Source organism: Heteronotia binoei, chromosome 21 (genome assembly GCF_032191835.1).
Source record: "Heteronotia binoei isolate CCM8104 ecotype False Entrance Well chromosome 21, APGP_CSIRO_Hbin_v1, whole genome shotgun sequence".
NCBI lineage: Eukaryota > Metazoa > Chordata > Lepidosauria > Squamata > Gekkonidae > Heteronotia > Heteronotia binoei.
Window position 1 is genome coordinate 144,682,952 of NC_083243.1, and position 22,483 is coordinate 144,705,434.

Consider the following 22,483-nt stretch of genomic DNA (forward strand, 5'->3'; position numbering starts at 1 on the left):
ACACTCAAGTGAAGGCATTCACACACCCCCAACACACACCTCAAGAAGAGTGGATCTCTGCCATCTGGAGAGCAGCTGTAATTGTGAGTGCTCTCCAGCTGTCACCTGGAGATTGGCAACAGTGGTTCCCCAGGAGGAAAGGCCTCTCCCTCAGAGGCCTTCTGGAGAGCAGCTGTAATTCTTAGTGGTCTCCAGCCATCACCTGGAGATTGGCAACAGTAGTTCCCCAGGAAACAATGGCATTGTACCTGTCTGAGTTCCCATCCCTCCTCAAATCTTACCCTCTCCAGGCCCCACCCCTTAAATCTCCAGGAATTCCCTAACCTGGAGTTGGCAACCCTACCTCTTTCCCTTTATCTGTCCCTCTGACTTCAGCTTTCCATCACCTTCCCCCTCCCTGCAACTTTTATGTAGGAAAATGGCAGTCTTTCTCCACAGTGGAAGGGGAACCAAGGCAGCTTACATCATTCTCCTCTTCCCCCCCTTTGATCTGAACAATAACCCTGTGAGGCAGGTTAGGCTGGAATTCAGTGACTGATCCAAAATCACCCAGTCAGCTTCCACAGCAAGAACCTGGTTCTGGCAGACCACACCCTGATCTATAACTTGTATGCTCTCCTCAAAGTCCACCACAAAATTGCCAAGAATTTCCCACCAACTTGGAAAGGTATCACTAAAGGCCTCTGGGCAAGTGCCCCCCCAGTCTTACTGTCTTCCCATCCACCCAAGTGAAGGCATTCACTCCCCCCCACCTCAAGGGGAGCTGATCTCTGCCATTCTGAGCGATCTCCAGCCCTCACCTGGAGATTGGCAACAATGGTTCATCAGGAGGAAATGGCTGGTTTGGAGGGTGGCCTTGTTTGAGTCCCCCCCTTCCTCACACCCAATTCTCTCCAGGCTCCACCCTTCTATCTCTAGGAATTTCCCAACTTGGAGTTGGCAACCCTATCTCCTTCTCAGCCAACCATCCTGGGATGAGGGTGAGGGGAGGAGGGAGACAGGGAGTGAGGAAAGAGGCAGAAAAGACAGGAAACAAGCTCCCTGGCTTATTTCAGTGGCCTTTGGAGGCTGCCTGTATTGGCAGGCTGTGTGAACCGTTGATAGGGTGGAAGAGGTTTGTTGCTGATGGCGGCCACAACACTTTTTGTGAGGCTGCAGTACAACAGCAGTCCTTTCTGAGGCCAGTTGACAAAGAAGACACAGAAGAATGGGATATGTGTCCCTTTCTGAGGTAAGACTGCTTTTGGCAGTTTGTTCAACATTCTTGGGCCTGAGTAGGCAGGGGGCAAGGGAGTCAAGCCAGTGGGAGGCGAAAGACTCTGACTGAGCTGTGATCAGGCAATGGTTTCTGGAGTGCCTTGCTGTCTTCCCACCCACCCAAGTGAAGGCATTAATTCCCCCCACACACACACACACATGTACCTCAAGGGGAGGTAACTTGGACTTGGCAACCCAGCGGCCCCTATATGGGAAATGGACAGTCTTTCTTTACGGGGTGAGGGGGAGAGCCAAGCACCTGGAGGTTGGCAACAGTGGTTCCCTGGGAGGAAATGGCTGGTAGCATCAAGTAGCTGATACTGTGAGGAAAGTCATTGCAAGCCTCCCTTTCACTCCCTCTGAAGTGATCCCTCCCTGCTGTGAACAAACATTCCTTGTCAGTTGTAGAGATGTTAACTGCTACTGTTTGTGTGGATTAAAGGGAGTAAGGCAGACAGACAAAATGAAATAAAAATACTGAAAGACACAGAGATACAGAGAAAGATACAGAGAAAGAATGAGAGAAAGAACAGAAGGAGGAGACAGAGAAAAGGGGGGGAGAAAGGAGTGAAAGAAAAATGTGAAGGAAGATAGGGCCCTGAGGAGAGACAATAGTAATCAGTAAGCATTCAGCAGAGAACTGTCTCCCTCAGATGTCAGTGGCCATCTGATGGTGTTCTTGCCTGACAGAGCCGACGGTGGGTAGGGGAGGGCATAGGCTGGGGGACAGGACAGTGAGCCAAAGTGAGGCCAGAGGTATTGATGGACATGTGATGGGCCAATGGCTCATGGAGTGCAGGCTTAGCCAATGAGGGGCCTGGATTTGGCTGCACCAGAGGACTTTTAGGCTTTTATTATGAAGGATTTTAAAATTAATTTTTAAAATTTATTCTAATAACTTAAATATTTCATATACTTAAATAATCCAGTTTTCTTCTGCTGCTCAAGGTTTTCAAAGGACATAGGATATTTTTGAGAGGATGAGAGAAAAAATATGATGGAGAATGGAAAGAGCAGGAAATTGAGACTGGGTTTTTGACGTTTCATTAGATATTGATTATATGTTTCCAAATTATTCTCTGTAGCCATGGGGGATAGAAATGTTAACCTTTAAAAGAAATATTCTCTGTACCTATGGAGAACGGTACATCTCATTGAAATGAGGGTAATCTAGAAGATACAATCATATATGAAACTTCTATAGAGTAAGAAGGCTAGAAACCAAAACAGTAGTTTAGTAATATCCTTTGCTTTAATCCAAGTCTACCTTGGGCATGCCATAGAGAGTAGGACAGAAATATTTTAAATAAATAGTGCGCATATATACCGTCTATCTGTGTACCAGAAACCTTATTCCTGAAAACTGACTGAGTGTTTGTATTCTTGCCAGAAAACTCTACAAACGCTATGCTTTCCTCCGCTGTGATGACGAGAAAGAGCAGTTTCTTTATCATCTATTGTCATTCAATGCTGTTGATTATTTTTGTTTTACAAATGTTTTTACGACAATCTGTAAGTACTCTTTTTTATTGTTGAGCTGCTGTTAAAAATGTTCAGAATTTGTCCTGACACTTTAATGTAAACGCATTAAATGCTGTAAAAGCAGCATGCACTTCTGCAATACTGGGTCTATATTCTTTTAGTGTTTGAAAATAATCTTTCCTCCTGGCAACAGGAAATGTGAATTAAATACAACTTACTGTTATTTAACAGAGTGGCCATCATTCTGTGCTACAAATGATGACTAAATGTTAAGTGTAGCAGACTCATGTCTGACTACTTTTTGTGTTAATCAGGGGAAAAATCAGAAGAGCATCCCCAACATTATGCAAAGTAATTGAGCTCACTGCGGCAGCCTTTGTTTTGAATATCTAAAGAGTTTATTCTGGGGTATTTATAACTGGAAGTAAGCCAGTATTGCCTTGTTGATTCATAGGCAGATGTGCATAGTTCTCTAGTTTCACCCTAGGTATTAAACATTGTTGCCTCTTTCCCTCCCATGATGTAAAGCTGGAAAAACCAGATGCTTGTTGTGACCTGTTTATTAGGAATTTCATGATAAAATTGTTTATATCTGTTGTGACTTGGCTACCATGAGTTTAGCAGGTCAATCTCAGAAATTTATCAGAGATCAACCTAGTCAAAGTTACTTGAATGAATTGCACTTGTTGAAGCCTGAGTATGTGGACAAGCTGCTTAGAGAGGTATGGGAACCATATCAATACTCAACCCATTTCCATCTTTCTAATGGAGAAGATTATCTTTCGGGGTCCAGAGAAAATTGAATGATTTGCGAAAGAAGGGCTAGAGCTTGAAAAAAAGAGGCTATGAAACTCCAACTTAAGAGGCAGTCCCTGGATCCAAATTATCTGACCATTCGTGGCTAGGTAGCAAATATTCTCTTTTTGTGCAATGTACTCTAAATGTATGATTGGTGCACAATTCCATTATACCATGGAAGAAATGGATTATTCAGACTCGTTTCAATTTCATTTCTGACCTGGCTTTGTAACTGCAACTGCCTTGGTTGCTCTGACTATCTCTGGCAGTGAAGAGATGGGGAAATGGAGTATTTATCATGTTGATTCTCCTGGAATTCTTGCAGTTTTCAGTATCATTTACCTTTACCTGTTCTTTTTGTCCCGCCCCCCCCCCTTGGTGGTTCCAGTCCTTTATAACCACTAAGTGTCAGAAGGTGGTGCTGTAGGACAGTTGCTTGACCTGTTATCAACCATGCTATATGATCCTGCAGGATTGCATTTTGTCTATGAAACAAAACTGCTGAAGTCTTCCTTGTAGTGTGTAGTGCCTTTAGCCAAGTTCTATCAATGTTCCAGCTATGTTTTTTTTTATAGGCACTACCTAAACATAGCTGTAAGAGCCCCGTGGTGTAGAGTGGTAAAGCTGCAGTATTGCAGTCCGAGCCCTCTGCTCACAATCTGAGTTTGATCCCAGCGGAAGCTGGTTCAGGTAGCTGGCTCCAGGTTGACTCAGCCTTCCATCCTTCCGAGGTCGGTAAAATTGAGTACGCAGTTTGCTGGGGGGAAAGTGTAGACGACTGGGGATGGCAATTGCAAACCACCCCGTAAAAAGTCTGCCGTGAAAACGTGAAAGCAACGTCACCCTGGAGTCGAAAACGACTGGTGCTTGCACAGGGGACTACCTCTATCTTTTAGCCATAGCTAGTATCTAGCCATCACTGCTATGTACACTATTTTGTTGCCTTTGGAGGTGATTTCCTTGTTTCAGTTTATGTAAAATATGGTAGAAGCAATGGCATGAACTGTGAAGCACACATTTCCAGCTTTGGAGTTGGCAGCTCATTAGCTTGGGCATAGCTCTGCGTGCTGATTCTTAAACAGCTACATGGTCTGGAACCAGACTGCTTGCTCCCACATGTGCCTACAAATGTGTTAAGATTTTCTACATGTTCTCTGGCAGCTACTGCTTTTAGCTCCAAGGGTGGGGGCATGCATAGCAGAGCCTCTGTTGTGTTGGCACCCTGACTTTGGAATTCCCATCATATCATAATTTGTCTGGTGCCTAGCTCATATAGCTTTAAGTGCCTAGTGAAAACTTTCCTTTCCCCAGGCTTTTGATTGACTATATTTCCTGTTGTGCTGTTTTAATACTTTATTGCCATTTTTACTACTTTTATGTGCTCTTCCTGGTTTTGGCAATGCTGATTTTAAGAGATTACTGAGCTGCTGTGCATTATTTTATTGCTGGAGTCACTGTTTTATTTCTTGTTTTACCGTCAACTTTTGAAAGGCTGAAAGTTTGCCCCCCCCAAATTATAATTAATTAATATAGTATTATTTATGATAAATCTTTTTAAAATAAATAACATTTTTATTATCAGCAATTTTATATTCTGATTTGAATGCTATAGTTTTTTTTAAATCCAAGAGTTCCATATTATAGACTGAACCTATTAGAGAGTACAATATATGATAAGAATGCAGTATAAGAGCAAAACATCATTCTTCTATTTTCATGGTGTTACTTGTCTCTTTGGAGACTTATTCTGTATTTTTTTTTCCCCAGTGATTCCATACCATATATTAATTGTTCCTAGCAAAAAGCTTGGCGGCTCAATGTTCACAGCCAATCCATGGATATGTATTTCAGGAGAACTGGGTGAAACAGGAGTCCTACAGATTCCCAGGAATACACTAGAGATGACGTTTGAGGTGTGGTCAGTGCGTACTAGTAGAACATTTGTTTTTTTTCATTCCTTTGTAATCTTAACACTGGAAAATTCCTTTTCTGTTTAGTCTGAATATGGCTTCTTTCTTTCAAAAGTAATAAAACTACTTGGTTTATATGGTAGTGATCTAATCAGTAGATTGTATTGTTTTCTCTATATGGTATTTTCTTTCTGTTTTAACACATCATGTTATTTTTTTCCTTTTTCAATTTCAGTGTCAGAATCTGGGAAAACTAACTACAGTACAAATAGGACATGATAATTCTGGTCTGTATGCCAAGTGGCTGGTGGAATATGTTATGGTTAGAAATGAAGTAACAGGTCATACTTACAAGTAAGCATCAATTTGGTTTTGCACACTTTGTAGATGGCAATATGAGAGAAGTGTTTTAAATTTGAATCCAGCAGCAGGGTATCTTTGTGACCTAATACATATACAAATACAGCATTAATGTCCTGCATTGTTATACCCTGCCTTTCTCTCCCATGGGGATGCAAAACAGTTGCATCATTCTCCTCTCCTCCATTTTATCCTGACAACAGCCCCATGAGGTAGAGCTAGATTTCAGTCTAGTAGTGCTTTGGCAACCAACAAGATTTCCAGTCTGACATTAGAAACCACAGCATTCAGTTGCTAAACTAAAAGTAGTTGTGCTCTTACAAAGGAATTTCAAAGGCAGATAAGGAAGAGAGACTGCTGAATTGCAATTGATAATGAAGCTCAAGACAATGCATCGTCCTGGACCGCACTGAGACCTAGTTTTTCTGCCTCATTTCCAATGTGTGCTATTATCATTTGACATATGAAATCACTCCACTTTTCAAGATATAAGGACCAATCCAGGTGTTCTAATTCCTAATCAGGGTCTTTTTGAAAAAAAAATCTATATAGGAACAGAGAAATCCAAATTTTTAAAAACTTTTTTTTCAGAATAAGCCAAACTAATTTTCCCAGTGTATATTGTGCTTGTCAGAAGTATCCACCCTCCCTCCCTCTTTCCGAAGAAGTGTGCTTGCACACTGAAGTTTATACCTGGAATAAAATGTTGTTGGTCTTTGTTTTCTCTCTCTCTTTCCTTCCCCTTCCTTCCTCCCCAAAAGAGGAGGAGCAGCCCTGGAGAAGGAATATAAGAGAAGCTATGTTGGCTTAGGCCAATGGCCCATCCAGTCCAACACACACACACACACACACACAGTGGCTAAAAGCCACTGATGAACCTCTGCTCCATATTTTTATCTAACCCCCTCTTGAAGCTGTCTATGCTTGTAGCGCCACCACCTCCTGTGGCAGTGAATTCCACATGTTAATCACCCTTTGGGTGAAGAAGTACTTCCTTTTATCCATTTTAACCTGACTGCTCAGCAATTTCATCGAATGCCCACGAGTTCTTATATTGTGAGAAAGGGTGAAAAGTACTTTTTTCTCTACTTTCTCCATCCCATGCATTATCTTGTAAACCTCTGTCATGTCACCCCGCAGTCGACGTTTCTCCAAGCTAAAGAGCCCCAAGCATTTCAACCTTTCTTCATAGGGAAAGTGTTCCAAACCTTTAATCATTCTAGTTGCCCTTTTCTGGACTTTTTCCAATGCTATAATATCCTTTTTGAGGTGCGGTGACCAGAATTGCACACAGTATTCCAAATGAGACCGCACCATCGATTTATACAGGAAGCAGAAGTTCTGTGTGTGTTTGTGTGTGTGTGTGAGAGAGAGACTTGTCTTTGTGTCTCTCCTTCAGGAAGCAGCCACAGAGCTCTCTGTGTGCCTCTGTGTGTAAGACAGGGAGGGAGGCAAGAAGCAGAAAACAGGAAGTGAAGAGCCACTGAGGGAGCTGGGGGCAAAGCAAGCTACTATGGGGCTGCTCCCTGGAAAAGGAAGCAGGAGAAGGAAGTTGCTCGGGGGCCAGATTTGAGTCCTGTGTAGGACAGATATCAGCTGCATGTTTGACATCCCCTTTTTGTTGCTGAGATATAAGGAAAAAGGCATATCTTCCCAATGAAAAGGGCTAGAGACTTTTAAAAATAAAAGTGTGGAATTCTGATAACCTGACAGACAGATTGTTATAACTTTAGAAAGGTATGGTGATTTGTCAATTGTTCTTTTTTTAAAAACAAAACAAAAAAGACCTCCAGTAGGGGGACCAAGGAAAATTAGACCAATGTAAATGGGACTGGGAAAGATCTGGGCTTCCATGTCAACATGGAGAGCTACTCCAGCTTTGGAGTGATCCTTCTAACAAATTTATAGCAAGACAGATTTAGCAAAGACAGCAGAAAAGCTGGAAGGGTGCACAAGAGCTGCACAGTGCTGTGTCGATGGAGGGGAAAAACCTGCTTCCCATGAGCAGCAAAAGTGAACAAAATACCTGATATGAAAATGACTTGAATAAAAATTCACCATGAGCTGAAGCTGAAATTTTTATCTTTATTGCTAACTTTCCAACTGATTGTTGGTCAAAATTCCAGGCTTTGTGCACTGTAAAGCCGGCAGCTGTTGCAAGCAGAGTCTTGTGTTGTGGCCCTAAGATGCATTGATGATGATATAAAAGGAGTATGCCCAAATGACAGAGGAAAATTTGTGTTTATTGAGTTACATAGAATGTCCTGTTTTATAAATTCCAAATGTGGAGTATGCACCCAAATGACAGAGGAAAATTTGTGTTTATTGAGTTACATAGAATGTTCTGTTTTATAAATTCCAAATGTGGAGTATGCACCTACATGACTCTTCTTTTTCTTTCTTGTATTGGTAGGTTTCCATGTGGGAGGTGGCTTGGAAAAGGGATGGATGATGGCAGTTTAGAGAGGATTCTGGTGGGAGAATTGCTGACTTCCCACACTGAGGTGGATGAAAGACAATGCAGAACCCCTCCTTTGCAGCAGTCTCCAAGCATGATCAGAAGATTTGTCACTATATCACCAAACAACAAACCAAGTAAGTTGGGCAAATTATAATTATCTTTCACCAGCAGAAGCTTCCAAAACCCAAATGGGTTAATTGTTCTTGGTTTTAGATCTCCTCTGGGCTCTTTAAATGTATTACTGATGCATCCTATATAGAAGTTTGTTCACCAGTCTCAGCACAACTGATAAATCCTGAAGAGGGGATGAAGAGTATAACTCTTAACTGATGAAAACTACCAATTTGCTGATTAGATGAAGCTGTTCTGTAGGGCTCTAAATGTTCTGATGCTGTATGCTGGAGATATTCTTGTTTAGTTAGCTAACAGTGCTTCCAGCATGTTATGGTGGTATCTTATCTTTGAATATGATAGCTTCAGTACAGTTTCTGATATGCCTACTTGGTGATCCACCCAAAACACTGTGCATGTTTTAAAAGGAAAAGAAAAAAATATGGGCCAGCTGTAGTAATGCAAACTTATTCTAGAACAGAACATATAAAATAGAATAGCACATTTCCCTTCCCCCAGTCTCAAAAGATAATTTAATTTTTTGTTTATGAATTGAATTCAGTTTAAACTGGCACGTATGTTGTATTTGTACAGAGTTAAGCACAGGTCAGATACAAGAATCTATTGGTGAAGCAGTAAATGGAATTGTCAAACATTTTCACAAACCTGAAAAAGAGGTAAGAATTGAAGTGCTTGTAAAAACAGGATATTTTTTGTGATATCTATAGTCATAGCTGTAATTGACTAGCATAGGTTCAGGAGAAGGTGTGCCATAGGCAGTGGTTTTTTTTTTGTAGAAAAAGCCCAGCAAGAGCTTATTTGCATATTAGGACACACCACTTGGCCTGGTTGCACGTGGCTGGCACATAGCAGGTCAAGCCAGCCAGAGCCCTGGCCAGCCCAGGTGGAACTCTGCTCCTGTGGGCTCTAGCAGAAAAAAGGCCCTGGCCATAGGTGTGCTTATGCAATTAACAAATGGAATCCGTGGGTGGATTCAGCATTCCACTCACACACAAATCAGAGATCTTCACACACAGGCTGCAGTTCTACCCCACTTTCCCCTGCCCCAGCAGTCTCTTCCAGCTCTGAGAATGTTGATTCCTATGATTGCAGAATGTGTATTCTGTGGACTGGTGGGCTAAAATAATGAGGATGAAGGGGGCAAAAGTGCTTTCTCTTCCATCAGTGCAGATGTGGTTCTTCTTTCTCACAGAAACACTCTACCACTTCTCATGCCATTCCTGAGAGTCCCCTGGCCTGCAGAATTATTTATTGTTAGGCATACGGGACCAGGGGCGGGGAGCCTCATGCGGCTAATGGAGCACCATTAGTTGTGTTTTTAATCCAAGCCTTGTTTTGTAGTAGCTTTGTGCCAAGTTTTAATCAGTGTTCTCAAGTAAGTTTAGAATCCATAGGTAGGTTTAATTTAAATAATGTAAAATCAGCAGGGCCTTGACCTGGGTAGCCTAGGCTAACCCAATCTTGTCAGATCTCAGAGTTGGCCCTGGCTTGTATTTGGATGGGAGACCACTAAGCAATATCAGGGTTGTGACGCAGAGGCACACAATAGCAAACCACCTATGAACATCTCTGGCCTTGAAAACCCCATGAGAGGTTGCTATGAGTTGGCTGCAACTTAACGGCAATTTAAAGAAAAAATCAGCAGGTCCATCTAACACAGAACTTGGGTGAAGAGAGACAGGGGAATTCTCACAAGGACACTCCTGATTCCCAAACTCTGCAAAACTTCTACAAATCACTTTACTGTGGTTAAGGTTCAAGCACTATATCCAAACAAGGCCATATCCAAACAATGTAACTGCTGTGTTAATTCTTTCCTGCCTGATCTCAAAGATGAGAATAGTCCATTTGAAACTTCATCAGACACCTCCACTCATTTTTTCCTGATATGAAGTAATAGATATCTAAGTATTGTTGTTATGAGTACCCAGCTTGTTGGGGGGGGGGGGGGAAGTGTAGATGACTAGGGAAGGCAATGGCAAACCACCCCATAAAAAGTCTGCCATGAAAACGTTGTGAAAGCAACGTCACCCCAGAGTTGAAAATGACTGGTTCTTGCACATGGGACTACCTTTTTTTAACCTTTAAATAAGATCTACTTTTAGTGACATTTACGCACTCCATAAAATCCTGAACTATTTGAGATTTATTCTTGGGTCTTTTTCTGATGAAAACCATTAACTGATAGATAGCTACTGACTCAATCCTGTAACAACTCTGTAAGTTAGGCTAGTCTAAGAGTAGATGACTGGTCCAGTGTCATCCAGTTTGTTTTATGGCTGAATGCATATTTGAACCTAGTTCTTCTCAGCCCTAGTGTGATGCTCAAACCATTATACTGGTATTAACTTGGTAGGGCTTAGGTCAGATGTATAATATTGTGTATCTTCTTAGCTTTTATAAAAACCTAGCTGTAATGGGTAGCAGATGTATTCATATTATCCATGAACCAGACATTACAAAAAAATAAAATATTTTTAATATTGGCAGAGAGGCAGTTTAACACTTCTACTTTGTGGAGAAGGTGGGCTTGTCTCAGCCCTTGAGCAAGTGTTTCAGCATGGATTTAAATCACCCAGGCTCTTCAAAAATGTTTTTATTTGGGACTTTCTAGGTAAGTACAGAGATCATTTAGCTGGGTTTGTAGCAGATTGCTGTCTCTTGTTTACTACCAATAGATTTGTCTTTTTCATCTGTCTTGCATCTTCCTAAAATATGGATTCTCTGTTCACATAAAAATGAATCTGAAATATTTTCTGAAAAACACATCTTTTAACAATAGAACAAAATGTTTGACTGTTTACGATAGAGTTAGCAAATTCTTTTTTTCTTGTGAAACGAAGTAGTCAGTATATAGCTTCAGTATTGAAAGGGTGTGTGGCCAAACTAGATGTGAATGTGCAGATACATTTGTGTTAAACACAGTTCAGATTCAGTTGCTTAGAAAAATATATGATAAACCTTTTCCACAATATGTCTGCCTGGAAGGAATTTACCTCTTCAGCTAATAGCATGGCATTCAACAGAGAAATAGCCATTTAGAAACCAAGACTACATGAAGGTTAGGGACTGGGTGTGGGGTGGGTAAGGCTCTGAACTTTGCCAGTTAAATCTCATCCCCCACCACTTTGCCCCAATCATATAGAGTTTTTTGTTTAAACAAATTGATCTGCCACTGTTACATTTATCCAATTTGGCTTTTAAAGTGCATCAAAGCAATACTACAGAGGGAAAATCGTTAAAATACAGTCTTTCTAAGATATTTATGCACGTTTAATTTCCATCAGTTGCATGCCTGTACTTGTGTCAGGGGATTTTCTTTCCCAACATGTGTTTTGCTCTCTCTAATGGGCACTTCAGTCTTCCAAAGATGTTTCTCTGTTTGTTTGTTTTTTACGATAGTGCTCATAAAACCCCCCAAAAGAAACAGCTATGAGAGAGTGAAGCGACCACCAGAGAGAGTAAAACACATGTGGAAAAGGAACAAAAAACCCACACAATACAGTACAAGCACACTACTGATGGAAATATAGTGTACAAAAACTCTGTGCCACATGAAACGGAGTAAATTAAGGGGATTAATAAATGAATCCCCTTATTATCAATTCTTTCAGAGATAGGAGTACATAATATCTATACACTGGATCCGTTTATTGGCATTATAAATTCTAGGCTAATTTCATAGTAGGTGACAAGACGCTTCTGCTTTTAATGATATAGTAATTGAACTGCAACCAGTGTGTATTAATTGGGGCAATTTTTTTATCATTGTAAACTACTGAGAGTATTGTTTTCCCTGACTCTATGTTTATATGTCTTCAGAAAAAGCACAAGGATATTATGAAGCTCTAGATCAAAATGAACTGGTCCCAGAGGAAAACTGGCAAACAAGGGCCAGGAGTTTTTGTCGCTTTGTCACAGCCATCAATAACACTCCTAGGAACATTGGGAAGGATGGGAAGTTTCAGATGTTGGTATGCCTTGGAGCAAGGTATTAAAGAATGCTTTGATTAGTTTGTAGATATGTTGCATGTTAGCCAACTGACCAAATTACTTTTGCATTGATTAGTTTTCTTTGTCTTTGTTGTGGTAGTCAAATTTTGCTTTACTAAATTACATGTTTTCAGACTTAATCTATGAGGTTATGGAAACCTGAAGATAGACCAGCAACCAAGATGATCACAGAAAATGAGAATTCAGTTTTTTAAAAAGGAGGGTGAGAGAAAATACTATAAATATGTCAGAGGTGTAATACAGAAGAGAGGAAGAACTGTTTCAAGTCAGGAATGCTATGAGCATAACAGCCTGTGGCTGCAAATTGAAAATACCAAATTGAGGTTAGGAATTGAAGTATTTAGACATTAGGGAAAATATATAGTAATCTTCCTTGAAAGGGTTGGGGAGGGCTTCATTAAATTCAGAACAAATTTACATATATTTGTATCTTATTTCCTGTTAGGAAACACCTTCTATTTGCACACTAAACAACCTGCATATTACCTTGATTTCTTCAACTTTTTCCCTTGTGGAGGCAACAAGAACTGCCACTAGACTCAAACTGATCTGTCACAATGAGTGACATAGTTATATAGATCATGGTGCTGTCAGATAAATTGCTCATCAGATGACTTGATGACTGCCCCAGCTTTCTCATGGGACAGTGAATTAACTTTTCCCAGTTCCAGTTGTCATTGATCCTTCGTGTGTGTGTGTTGGCCTCCCGTGATATGTAGTTTGACTTATCATGTGAATAGCTGTTCTTGCCCAAGAAAAAAAGAGAATTTGTCTGTAGGGTTTTATGGTCCTTTACAGCTCTATAGTTAATTATATAGGGAAAACTGTCTTTAAGGTAACTCCATGCTATGGATTGTTACAGTAGCAAAGATACGGTAAGTTATAGTCTCAAACCAATCCAAGATACCATGCTAGTCCAACTGAGCGCAGTGTTACTGAACAGAACCATTCCTAGAGGTTGAAACTAGGGATGTGCAAAAAAAAAAAAATCGGATTTACACGGATTCGGAAGTATACAGGGTGGTGGGGGGGATTCAGAATCCCCATATACTCCTGAATACCGCATTCGGAATAGCCGCATATACGGTAGATGCGCGGCTATTCCCGAATATACGGCCCAATTATATCCTATGGGCCATTGAAATCAATGGCAAATAGGGTATATTTGAAGCCGCCTGGAGGGAAGGGGGTTTGAGGGAGAGCCCCCAAATTTGCAGGGGACCTGCAGGGGACTCTCCCCTACAAAACCCCCCAAGTCCCAAAAAGATTGGGCCAGGGGGTCCAATTCCAGGGGCACCCAAATAGGGTGCCCCTATTCCATCATTATACCCTATGGGCCATTGAAATCAATGGCAACATAGGGCATAATTAGAGGCTACTGGGGGGCAGGGGGTTTGAGGGAGAGCCCCCAAATTTGCAGGGGACCTGCAGGGGACTCTCCCCTCCAACCTCCCCAAGTCCCAAAAAGATTGGGCCAGGGGGCCCCTGTCTTTGGGCTCCCCAAAAGGCCCATTGCCAACAATGATGGGGAAAGCCCAATTAGCCACTTCGTCACTGTAATTGTCGTGGGAAAAGTGGCTCTGGGGAGCAGGGGGTTTTGAGGAGAGCCCCCCAAACTGCTGTGCAGCTTCAGGGCACTGTCCCACACAAAACCCACAAGGCCAAAAAAAATTGGACCAGGGGGTCCAATTCCTGGGGCACCCAAAGACAAACCTAACTTCACATCAGAGAATCTCTATAGGACCCAAATGCACTACATCCCTCTATCTACTCTATGGACCCTGCAGGCCTGGAACCAATATAAACCCAGTTGCCAACGTCACTGCCACACAAAACACAAATCTGCTCAAGGTCTGCTCTGCAGACCTGGCTGCAGCAAACCCAGATGCCAGCTCTCCAGCCCTGCCCCAAACAACACGGGGAGAGCTGGCCAACCACAACAAGCCTGCTGGTTCTGGGTCTCTCACCCAGGTGCCAGCTTCCCTGCCACAGAACACACAATCTACAGATGCCAGCTCTCCAGCCCTGCCCCAAACAACACGGGGAGAGCTGGCCAACCACAACAAGCCTGCTGGTTTTGGGTCTCTCACCCAGGTGCCAGCTTCCCTGCCACAGAACACACAATCTACAGATGCCAGCTCTCCAGCCCTGCCCCAAACAACATGGGGAGAGCTGGCCAACCACAACAAGCCTGCTGGTTCTGGGTCTCTCACCCAGGTGCCAGCTTTCCTGCCACAGAACACACAATCTACAGATGCCAGCTCTCCAGCCCCGCCCCAAACAACACGAGGAGAGCTGGCCAACCACAACAAGCCTGCTGGTTCTGGGTCTCTCACCCAGGTGCTAGCTAAGCTTCCCTACCACAGAACACACAATCTACTCTATAAAAACAAGAAAGTGACCCAGCCCACACACACCCTCGCCAACCCCCACACCAACCAGAGGTAATTTAAAAAAACCAAAACAAAACCAGCAGAATCACAAAAGGCCAAGTGTTAAAATAGTGGCCTTTTCACCAACAAGAAAGCTCAGGCCAAATAAGTCAACAACACCCCCACCCCCCACCCCCAAACCAGGAAAAGGGACAACAGGAGAAAAGGCCAAGCAACTCAAGTGTTAAAAAATGGCCTTTTCACCAATAAGAAAGCTCAGGCCAAATCAGTCAACAACACCCCCCCCCCCAAACTAGAACCAGGAAAAGGGGGACAAAAGTGGCCTTTTAAACAATGGAAATTAGTAACAGCAGCAGCACAACACAGCACAACACAGCAGCAACAAATCAAACACTGAATACTTTTAAAACAGTAAAAAAAATAACTTTTAACAATACAGGAACTTTGCCAACCCCTCCCCCCCAAAAAAACCCTTCACCCTAACCCCAAGAAATCCAAGCCACCCAAATCAGGAGAAGTAAAAGGACACTGCACTTTTAAAAGTCCTCTCACTAAATTAAGATATGGGCAAATTGGCAAAAAAAAACCCCATCCCAGGTCCCCTCCCCAAGCAGAAACCCCTAACCCCAAATAAGCTACCCCACCACCACCCAAATCTGGATAAGTAAAGGGACTCTGAGTCTTAAAAAGTCCTTTTACCAACAATAAATAAAAACAAGAACCCCAAGACTGTCTTACCTTGTCTTCTTTAGTCCAGGGAAGTCTCGTAAGGCTGAGTGAGAGAGCAGCAGGCAGCAGCTGAAGCCAAGGGCCAGCCAGCAGCAGCACAATCTCTCACACCAACCAACACAGCAGCAATGGAGGAGTCCAGCCAGGAAGACTCCTTAAAAAGCCCTGCAAAGCATGCATTTGCAATGCATTTTGCAAATGCATGCTTTGGATTGGCTGCTGGGGCTCCTCTTCCCCCTCCCCCCCTCCCTGATCCCAGGGAGGCTATGGGAGAGGCGGGAAAAAGCAACTAAAGGCGGGAAAGTAGGCAAGCAGCTCCTTTGAGGCTGCAGAAGCTACTTTCCCGCCTTTTGAATTGACAGCCGTATACTTCCGAATAGCTATTCGGGAGTATACGGCGAGCCGTATTCAGCTGCCGTGTAATGGGCGCCTATGGGGATCGGCTGCAGCCTATTCCGTATACAGCCGAATCAGTGCTGATTCGGCTGTAAATACGGTTCGGCCGAACCGAATGCACATCCCTAGTTGAAACCAATGTACATTATAGGATGGAGAATGGCAGGACCATTGTTCACTTAGCCTTTGATATAAAGACAGTTTAACCATCATGGTGCCTTCTAATGTGCATGTTTGATATTTAGTAATAACCTATTATAATGAAGTTGGAATTGAATCAGAGCCAGATAGCGCCATTTGCGTCATGTGGGCTACTATAGGTGCAAAGCCCATCTGTGCTTCTACAACTATGACTTATCCTTATAATCAGCTGCCACTAGTCTGGTCATGTTCAGAAAATGTGAGAACATGAGATAAATTAAAGTATGTTTACACTGAACTAACTCATGCTGGTGGAAGACCACAAATTTTTAAATTCTAAAGGACTAGTTTGTAGGCATCATATGCCAAAAAAGTTAAAAAAAAAAAACAGCCTTGTACTGTCAGAACAGTTGTTTATCTAGGCTGCATTCTGATGTCACACCACACCTCATCACTACCAGGCTCACGATCCACCTTGTTCCTTGCTTGTTCCCCCTCCTTTCTTATATGAAGAATCTGTATTTTAACAAAATACAAAAGAAAAAGAGAGAGAGATTAAAATAATACCTTATCAGACAAATCTAAACGCGTTACAACAATAATTAAAACTGCAGTTACTGGTTTTTGCACAGATTCATCCAAATAGGTTACATTTCCAAAAGCTTGAGAGAATAATGCTTTAATTACCTTCCCCCTAAATGAAGAAGCATGAAGAGTCTGGATAGTAGCTCAATAATATTGAGGTAACTGTCAAGGAGGAAAGCCCTCTTTCTAGTGGGTGCTAATCTTGCATCTCTTAAGAAAGGATAAATCATATAGTTAAAATAACATAGACTTAAATGTGAGGTGGAGGTTATTAGATCCTAAAGTTGTATCCCAGGAAGGGAGAGATGGGTATATGGTGATTTGTGGAGCTAAGAATAGAATTGAATCCAGGGCTCATCTCACCAATTGCCTGACCTATCAAAGGAGCTGTGATGGATTATTTCTAATTTCCTTCAGTATTGCCTTAACCTCTCTTATCCAAACCTTTGAAGTTACTGGTAAAAAGCATGCATGGAGGGAAACTCAGAGCCTACACCCTTAATTTCTAATTGAGTTGCGGGGAGGGTGGCTCTCAGGCTGCAGAAAAATCTACAAAATTGTTAGCCTGCATTGTTGTTGTCAAGACTGGAGTCCAAACTCTGACAGACGCTGTTAGACTGTGCCAAGATGCTTGGTCTTAGATCCATTCCCAGGAGGGGAATGTTGAGATTTAGTAATAGGATTAATTATCAAGATACCTTTTATCAGTATTTTTCCTAACTTGTTTGTCTGCTGATTGTTCCCGGTTATCTATGCCTTCTATGATATTAAATATTAAATATTAATTTTACTCATTATTTTTAGTGTAAACTGACTGTGTAGAAGCCCACACACATTTAGTCAGGTTGCTATGCTTATACTGACCAAACTCTGCTAGATGTGGGGAAGAGAGAGGGAGAGGGAAGTGGGAGAAGGAACAGAAGCCTGTAAAGCTCCAGGCTAACCCTTATGAATACATGCACCTCTAAGCTTCTAGTATCTAGTATGCAAGAGAGCCAGGATAAAATTCTCTTGTTGACAGCTAACTGCTGGAGTAATGAACCCAGGGACAGGAGGTTGGGAAGAATTTTTTTTAAAAAAAAATAGCCAGACCCACTTGGTTTCCAGCAAACCTTAGCAGATAATGGCTGGGGGACCAAGAAGACAATTAGTTAGTTAATTAGATTTGTATCCCGCCCTCCCCGCCAAAGCAGGCTCAGGGCGGCTCACAGTACGCAATAAAATCACAATAACAATTAAAATAAACATTAATTAAACAGTTAAAACAATTTAAAACAATTTGGTGCTAATTACCATTTAGATTACAGATGGCATTTAGTATTCTTAAGCATCCCATAAAGTTGCTATATTGGCAGTTTCAGTTAAAGGCTAACTGAAATAATTTTGTCTTGCAGGCCTTGCGGAACTGGGCAAGGTCCCGCAGGGCTCTTACCTCCTCCGGCAGTTGGTTCCACCAATGGGGGCAGTTGTAACAGCATCCACATATGCTGAAACAGGGCCTGACGTGGATAGCCCAGGCAAGCCTGATTTCATCAGAAGCTAAGCAGGGCTGACCCCGGCAAGTATTTGGAAGAGAGACCTCCAGAAAATACCAGGAGGCAGAGGCAGGCTATCAAGCCACTTCTCTGAATGTCCTCCATGCCCCAGTAGGTGTCACTAAAGGTCACCAATGACTTCTGGGCTTGCACGCGCGCACACACACACAATGCAAAAAACAACAACAACCCATACATATGCTGAAACGGGAGAGCAGGCTCACTAGTAAATCTCAGCAAGTGGTAGGGGGCCATCTAGGATCCAGACTGCACATATTTAATCTAAAGGTAAAAGTAGTCCCCTGTGCAAGCACCAGTCGTTTTCGACTCTGGGGTGACGTTGCTTTCACAACGTTTTCATGGCAGACTTTTTATGAGGTGGTTTGCCATTGCCTTTCCCCAGTCATCTACACTTTCTCCCCAGCAAGCTGGGTAGTCATTTTACTGACCTCGGAAGAATGGAAGGCTAAGTCAACCTGGAGCCGGCTACCTAAACCAGCTTTCGCTGGGATCGAACTCAGGTCGTGAGCAGAGGGACTTGCAGCAATATACCAATTGTCAGTGTCTGTTAGGAAATGAAATTCAGAAGCACTGTAGGGGCCAGATTCAGACTGGGACTTTAGTCGAGGAAGGAAGAGCTTCTGACTTCCACCTCCACCATTTTCCCAACTTGAAACAACAAGGGAGCATTATTTGCCCTATTATGGGACTACCTATCAACTGAATGCTTGTATTTTAAGTTCCCTGGGCAAATAACACCACCTGAGGCCATTTTAGGACAAATACAGGCAGAAAACAGGAGCCCTTCGCCACCCTCTGTGCTGTGATTTTAATCCAAATTGGGCCCCTGCAGCACTTTTGAGTTGAGTTCCCACGGAGAAAATGCTCCCAAAGGTACTGTAGCGCAAGGCTTTAAAGGTCAAAAGAACATCTTAACTTGTGCACAGCAGCCCATAAGGAATTGATAAAAATGTTGGTGCATTCAGTCGTTAAGGGCAGCCCCAATAAAAGTCCATTGCAGTAGTTTAATGTGGAAATCACCAAGGCATTTATGACAGTAGCTGTATTCTAGTAATGGACATAGCTGATGAATATGTTTTAATAGCAAGGCCAGATCCAAGTTTATTACCAAGTTGAAAACTTGATTCTTTGGGGGAAATGTGAGTCCTCCTTATATCGGCATTTGCTCTGCTGACCAGTTTGTGGTACTACTGTTGTAAACTTTCTGTTGCATAAAACTCTCCCTTACAGAGACCACCTATTGCACCATTGGATTGCTTTGTTGGCAGACTGCTCCATCACAGCTCAGATGTATGAGGATACAGCACTGATAAAGGATCATACCCTAGTGAACTCCTTGATCCGGGTACTGCAGACCTTGCAAGAGTTCAACATCACATTGGAGGCATCCCTTGTTAAAGGAATTGACATCTGACCTGCCTCTCTGCAAGCACCATAAAAAGCAACAAACTTTTACTAGTATGCAAAGATTTTATCTGTTAATACATTGCATTGTGAATTCCAGAAATTAACATCACTCAACGCAACTCTTCTGGAGGGAAGCTCCAAAAAGAGTGTGGAGAAATGGAAGCTGTAAACCCAATATATAGAAAGGGAAAAGATTCCTATAAATTGATTTTAGAGTTTATTTGCTGATTTGCTTTTAAACCTTTCATGTGAAAGAGTTAGATAATTATTGTGTAGCTTATTTTAAAGCTGCAATATTTCTTTGCCATAGAAAATGGTGCAGTGAGGCTCTTGGCATTCTCTGAACTTGCCTTTAGACTGTACATTGCAAAGTATAATGCACACATTCCATTTCTGCAAAGGCTCATTCAGCAACTTTAAAACTAATGTTTTGTTCTATTGTTAACATTATCATCACTGCTTTTCTGTGTTCAGTCACTGCTGTGCCACAAGAATTAAAATTCAAATAGTTCTTTTTAGCCTTGAAGCATTGAATTTGTCAGTAAATCTTTTTTTTTCTTGTCAGTATTATTTTTCAGCAGACTTTTGGAGGAAAGAACCATGCAAAGGTGCAGAGATCAGTGATATTTTTATAGGATATGAAATTGCACAGGAAAAAAATATAAGTGTGTTTTTAACTGACAAATATTTATTTAACTTTTAATCATGTTGTAATGTTTTTGTCTTTAAAAAATTCAATGTACTTAACAAGCTGTTACATGTCCATTGTGTGTTCGATTTGGGAATCTAAATAGAGTGCAGCCATTCTAAATAAAAGGCCCAAAGTAAGAATCTTGGTTATCAAAGTACATTTCAGTGTGGAGCTGCCTTTTGAACCTAACTTGTTTATATGTGATAACTTTTAAATTGATATATCCTAAAGTAATCTTAAAGCCCAAATATCGTTAATGTAATAACTGTCTAATCCCAAATTTACTGCAACAGCACACAAGTACTTAGAATGGGACACAGCAACAGGTTCACAGTTGTGAGACATCATTTCAAAACTGGCACAGCTTTTTAAACATCACAGCACATGCTGGTGGAAATATTTGGGGTTGGGTGTGAGCGAGATCACTGTTACTCTGACTTGCCTATGCTGCTCCTCAGCCTAATGCTATGTCGGGGTTTCAGGACTTTCTCTTGGTAACATCAGAACACAAAGAACATATGTAAGATTTTGGTTTGAAATGCTTGAGTGCTCATATTTGCTAATTCTTGTATTTAATTAAAAAGCTGTATTTCTTGGATGCTTGTACATGTGTAAAAATAGCTTACCCTCATAGTGTTCAGAATTTGTGGACTTTTTCAGTAGTAAAACCCCAATTGTAAAATCTAGTGAATGCCTAGAAGCAACTGTTCTTGTCCCAAGGAGATGCATACCTAACTGAGGAAACACTAAGATGTTCTGTACAGGGTTTTAAGTCTCTGTTATCACTGTATAAACATTATCACAACAACTAGGCTCTTTAACATAAGGAGTGGTGATAAGAGAGTTTTCAATTGTCAGTTTCTCCAACATGTAGTTTTATTCTTTATTCCCTACATTTTGTGGTCATTTTTATTCCAATAACTTAAAAGTATAGCACATGTATGTATTAAATTTACTATTTTTACTTTCTTGTGTTGATCTTTTATACATTAAGAAATACTTGTTTGTATACCTTTATTTTGTACCTTAGCCAGGTCAATTTGTGGGAAATACACTGGATATCTGAAAGAATGCAGCCTGCTGATGGATAAATTCATTGTTGCAGATTCACATTCCCTAATCTTACACGTTCTGTATTGGGTATCTGTACAAGATAAAACATTCCTTTGATTATAACTGGCACAGTTTATTACTTCAACTGAAGAAGAAAATTATGTGAACATACATTGTGGCCAGTGTTTCCTCTAAGCTGAGTTAGTGTGAGCTAGCTCATGGTTTTTTAGTCCCCAGCTTACTCATCTTTCTTGGCTCAGGAAAAATGACCCCACAGCAAACTAATTTATTCATTAGCTCACAACTTTAATGCCAGTAGCTCACAAAATAGAATTTTTGCTTACGTGACTCCACAGCTTAGAGGGAACATTGATTGTGGCTAGCTTTACTTCAGTGTTATCTTTGAAATCTTGAGTATCAACTGGTAGTTCCTTTCTATCATTTGTATTAAGGCAAAATTACCATATTTTTGTTTAAAATCTATTTAGACCTTTTCCTACACAATCAAGGTGCCACATATTGATCATAACCAAGTCCTTAGGACAAACTATTACAAGTAAAATCTTTTAAAGGCAGCTAAAATGGTTAGGTAAAAGCAGGGGTGGAATTCTAGCAAGAGCTTCTTTGCATATTAGGCCATACACCCCTGATGTAGCCAATCCTCCAAGAGCTTACAAAAAAGAGCCTTGTAAGCTCTTGGAGGATTGGCTACATCAGGGCGTGTGGCTTAACATGCAAAGGAGCTCCTGCTAGAATTCTATCCCTAGGTAAAAATATAAAGGAAAAATTAAATATTCTGTGAACCTTGTTGTCTTGTAAAATCAGTCTCTCATTTCACTGGCCAAGCTTCTTTTAAAATAGAGAAGCCTTCTCAAAGCCATTTATTTATGTGGTATATATGTTGCATACATACACTGGTTAGTACTTCAGAGATAAAAAAATGGATTTGTTGCTCTTGCAGTACCTGTCAGAGGCATAGATACTGCATATAACTGGTGTTCCTTATGTTGGAAAAATTGAAACTGATCTTGCACCAATCCTACCAATAAAGCTGTGCCTGAAAGGATTAAATACAAAATATGTTTATGAGCTAGCCTCTTCAGTGTCCTCAGAAAAAT

The 22,483-nt window shown here is 41.5% G+C and overlaps 1 protein-coding gene and 1 long non-coding RNA gene across 5 annotated transcripts in view; one reads left to right on the forward strand and one right to left on the reverse strand.

Annotated features, from left to right (window-relative positions):
• DENND5A (DENN domain containing 5A) overlaps positions 1–21,276 on the forward strand; it is a 135,019-nt gene extending 113,743 nt beyond the window's left edge. For all 4 annotated transcript variants that reach the window (XM_060263147.1, XM_060263148.1, XM_060263149.1 and 1 more), the window contains 8 exons: positions 2,648–2,769; positions 5,305–5,450; positions 5,683–5,801; positions 8,221–8,402; positions 8,974–9,056; positions 10,891–11,014; positions 12,223–12,391; positions 19,445–21,276. In XM_060263147.1, the coding sequence (XP_060119130.1) occupies positions 2,648–2,769; positions 5,305–5,450; positions 5,683–5,801; positions 8,221–8,402; positions 8,974–9,056; positions 10,891–11,014; positions 12,223–12,391; positions 19,445–19,628 (1,129 nt within the window). In that variant the 3' untranslated portion in view covers positions 19,629–21,276. The remainder of the gene's footprint in view (positions 1–2,647; positions 2,770–5,304; positions 5,451–5,682; positions 5,802–8,220; positions 8,403–8,973; positions 9,057–10,890; positions 11,015–12,222; positions 12,392–19,444) is intronic.
• A 16-nt stretch (positions 21,277–21,292) lies between these two features.
• On the reverse strand, positions 21,293–21,795 carry LOC132590192 (uncharacterized). Its single transcript, XR_009556647.1, has 2 exons — positions 21,755–21,795; positions 21,293–21,554 (listed from the first exon to the last, which is right to left on the reverse strand). It is a non-coding gene; the product is annotated as an uncharacterized LOC132590192 (long non-coding RNA).
• Between the last annotated feature and the right edge of the window lie 688 nt (positions 21,796–22,483).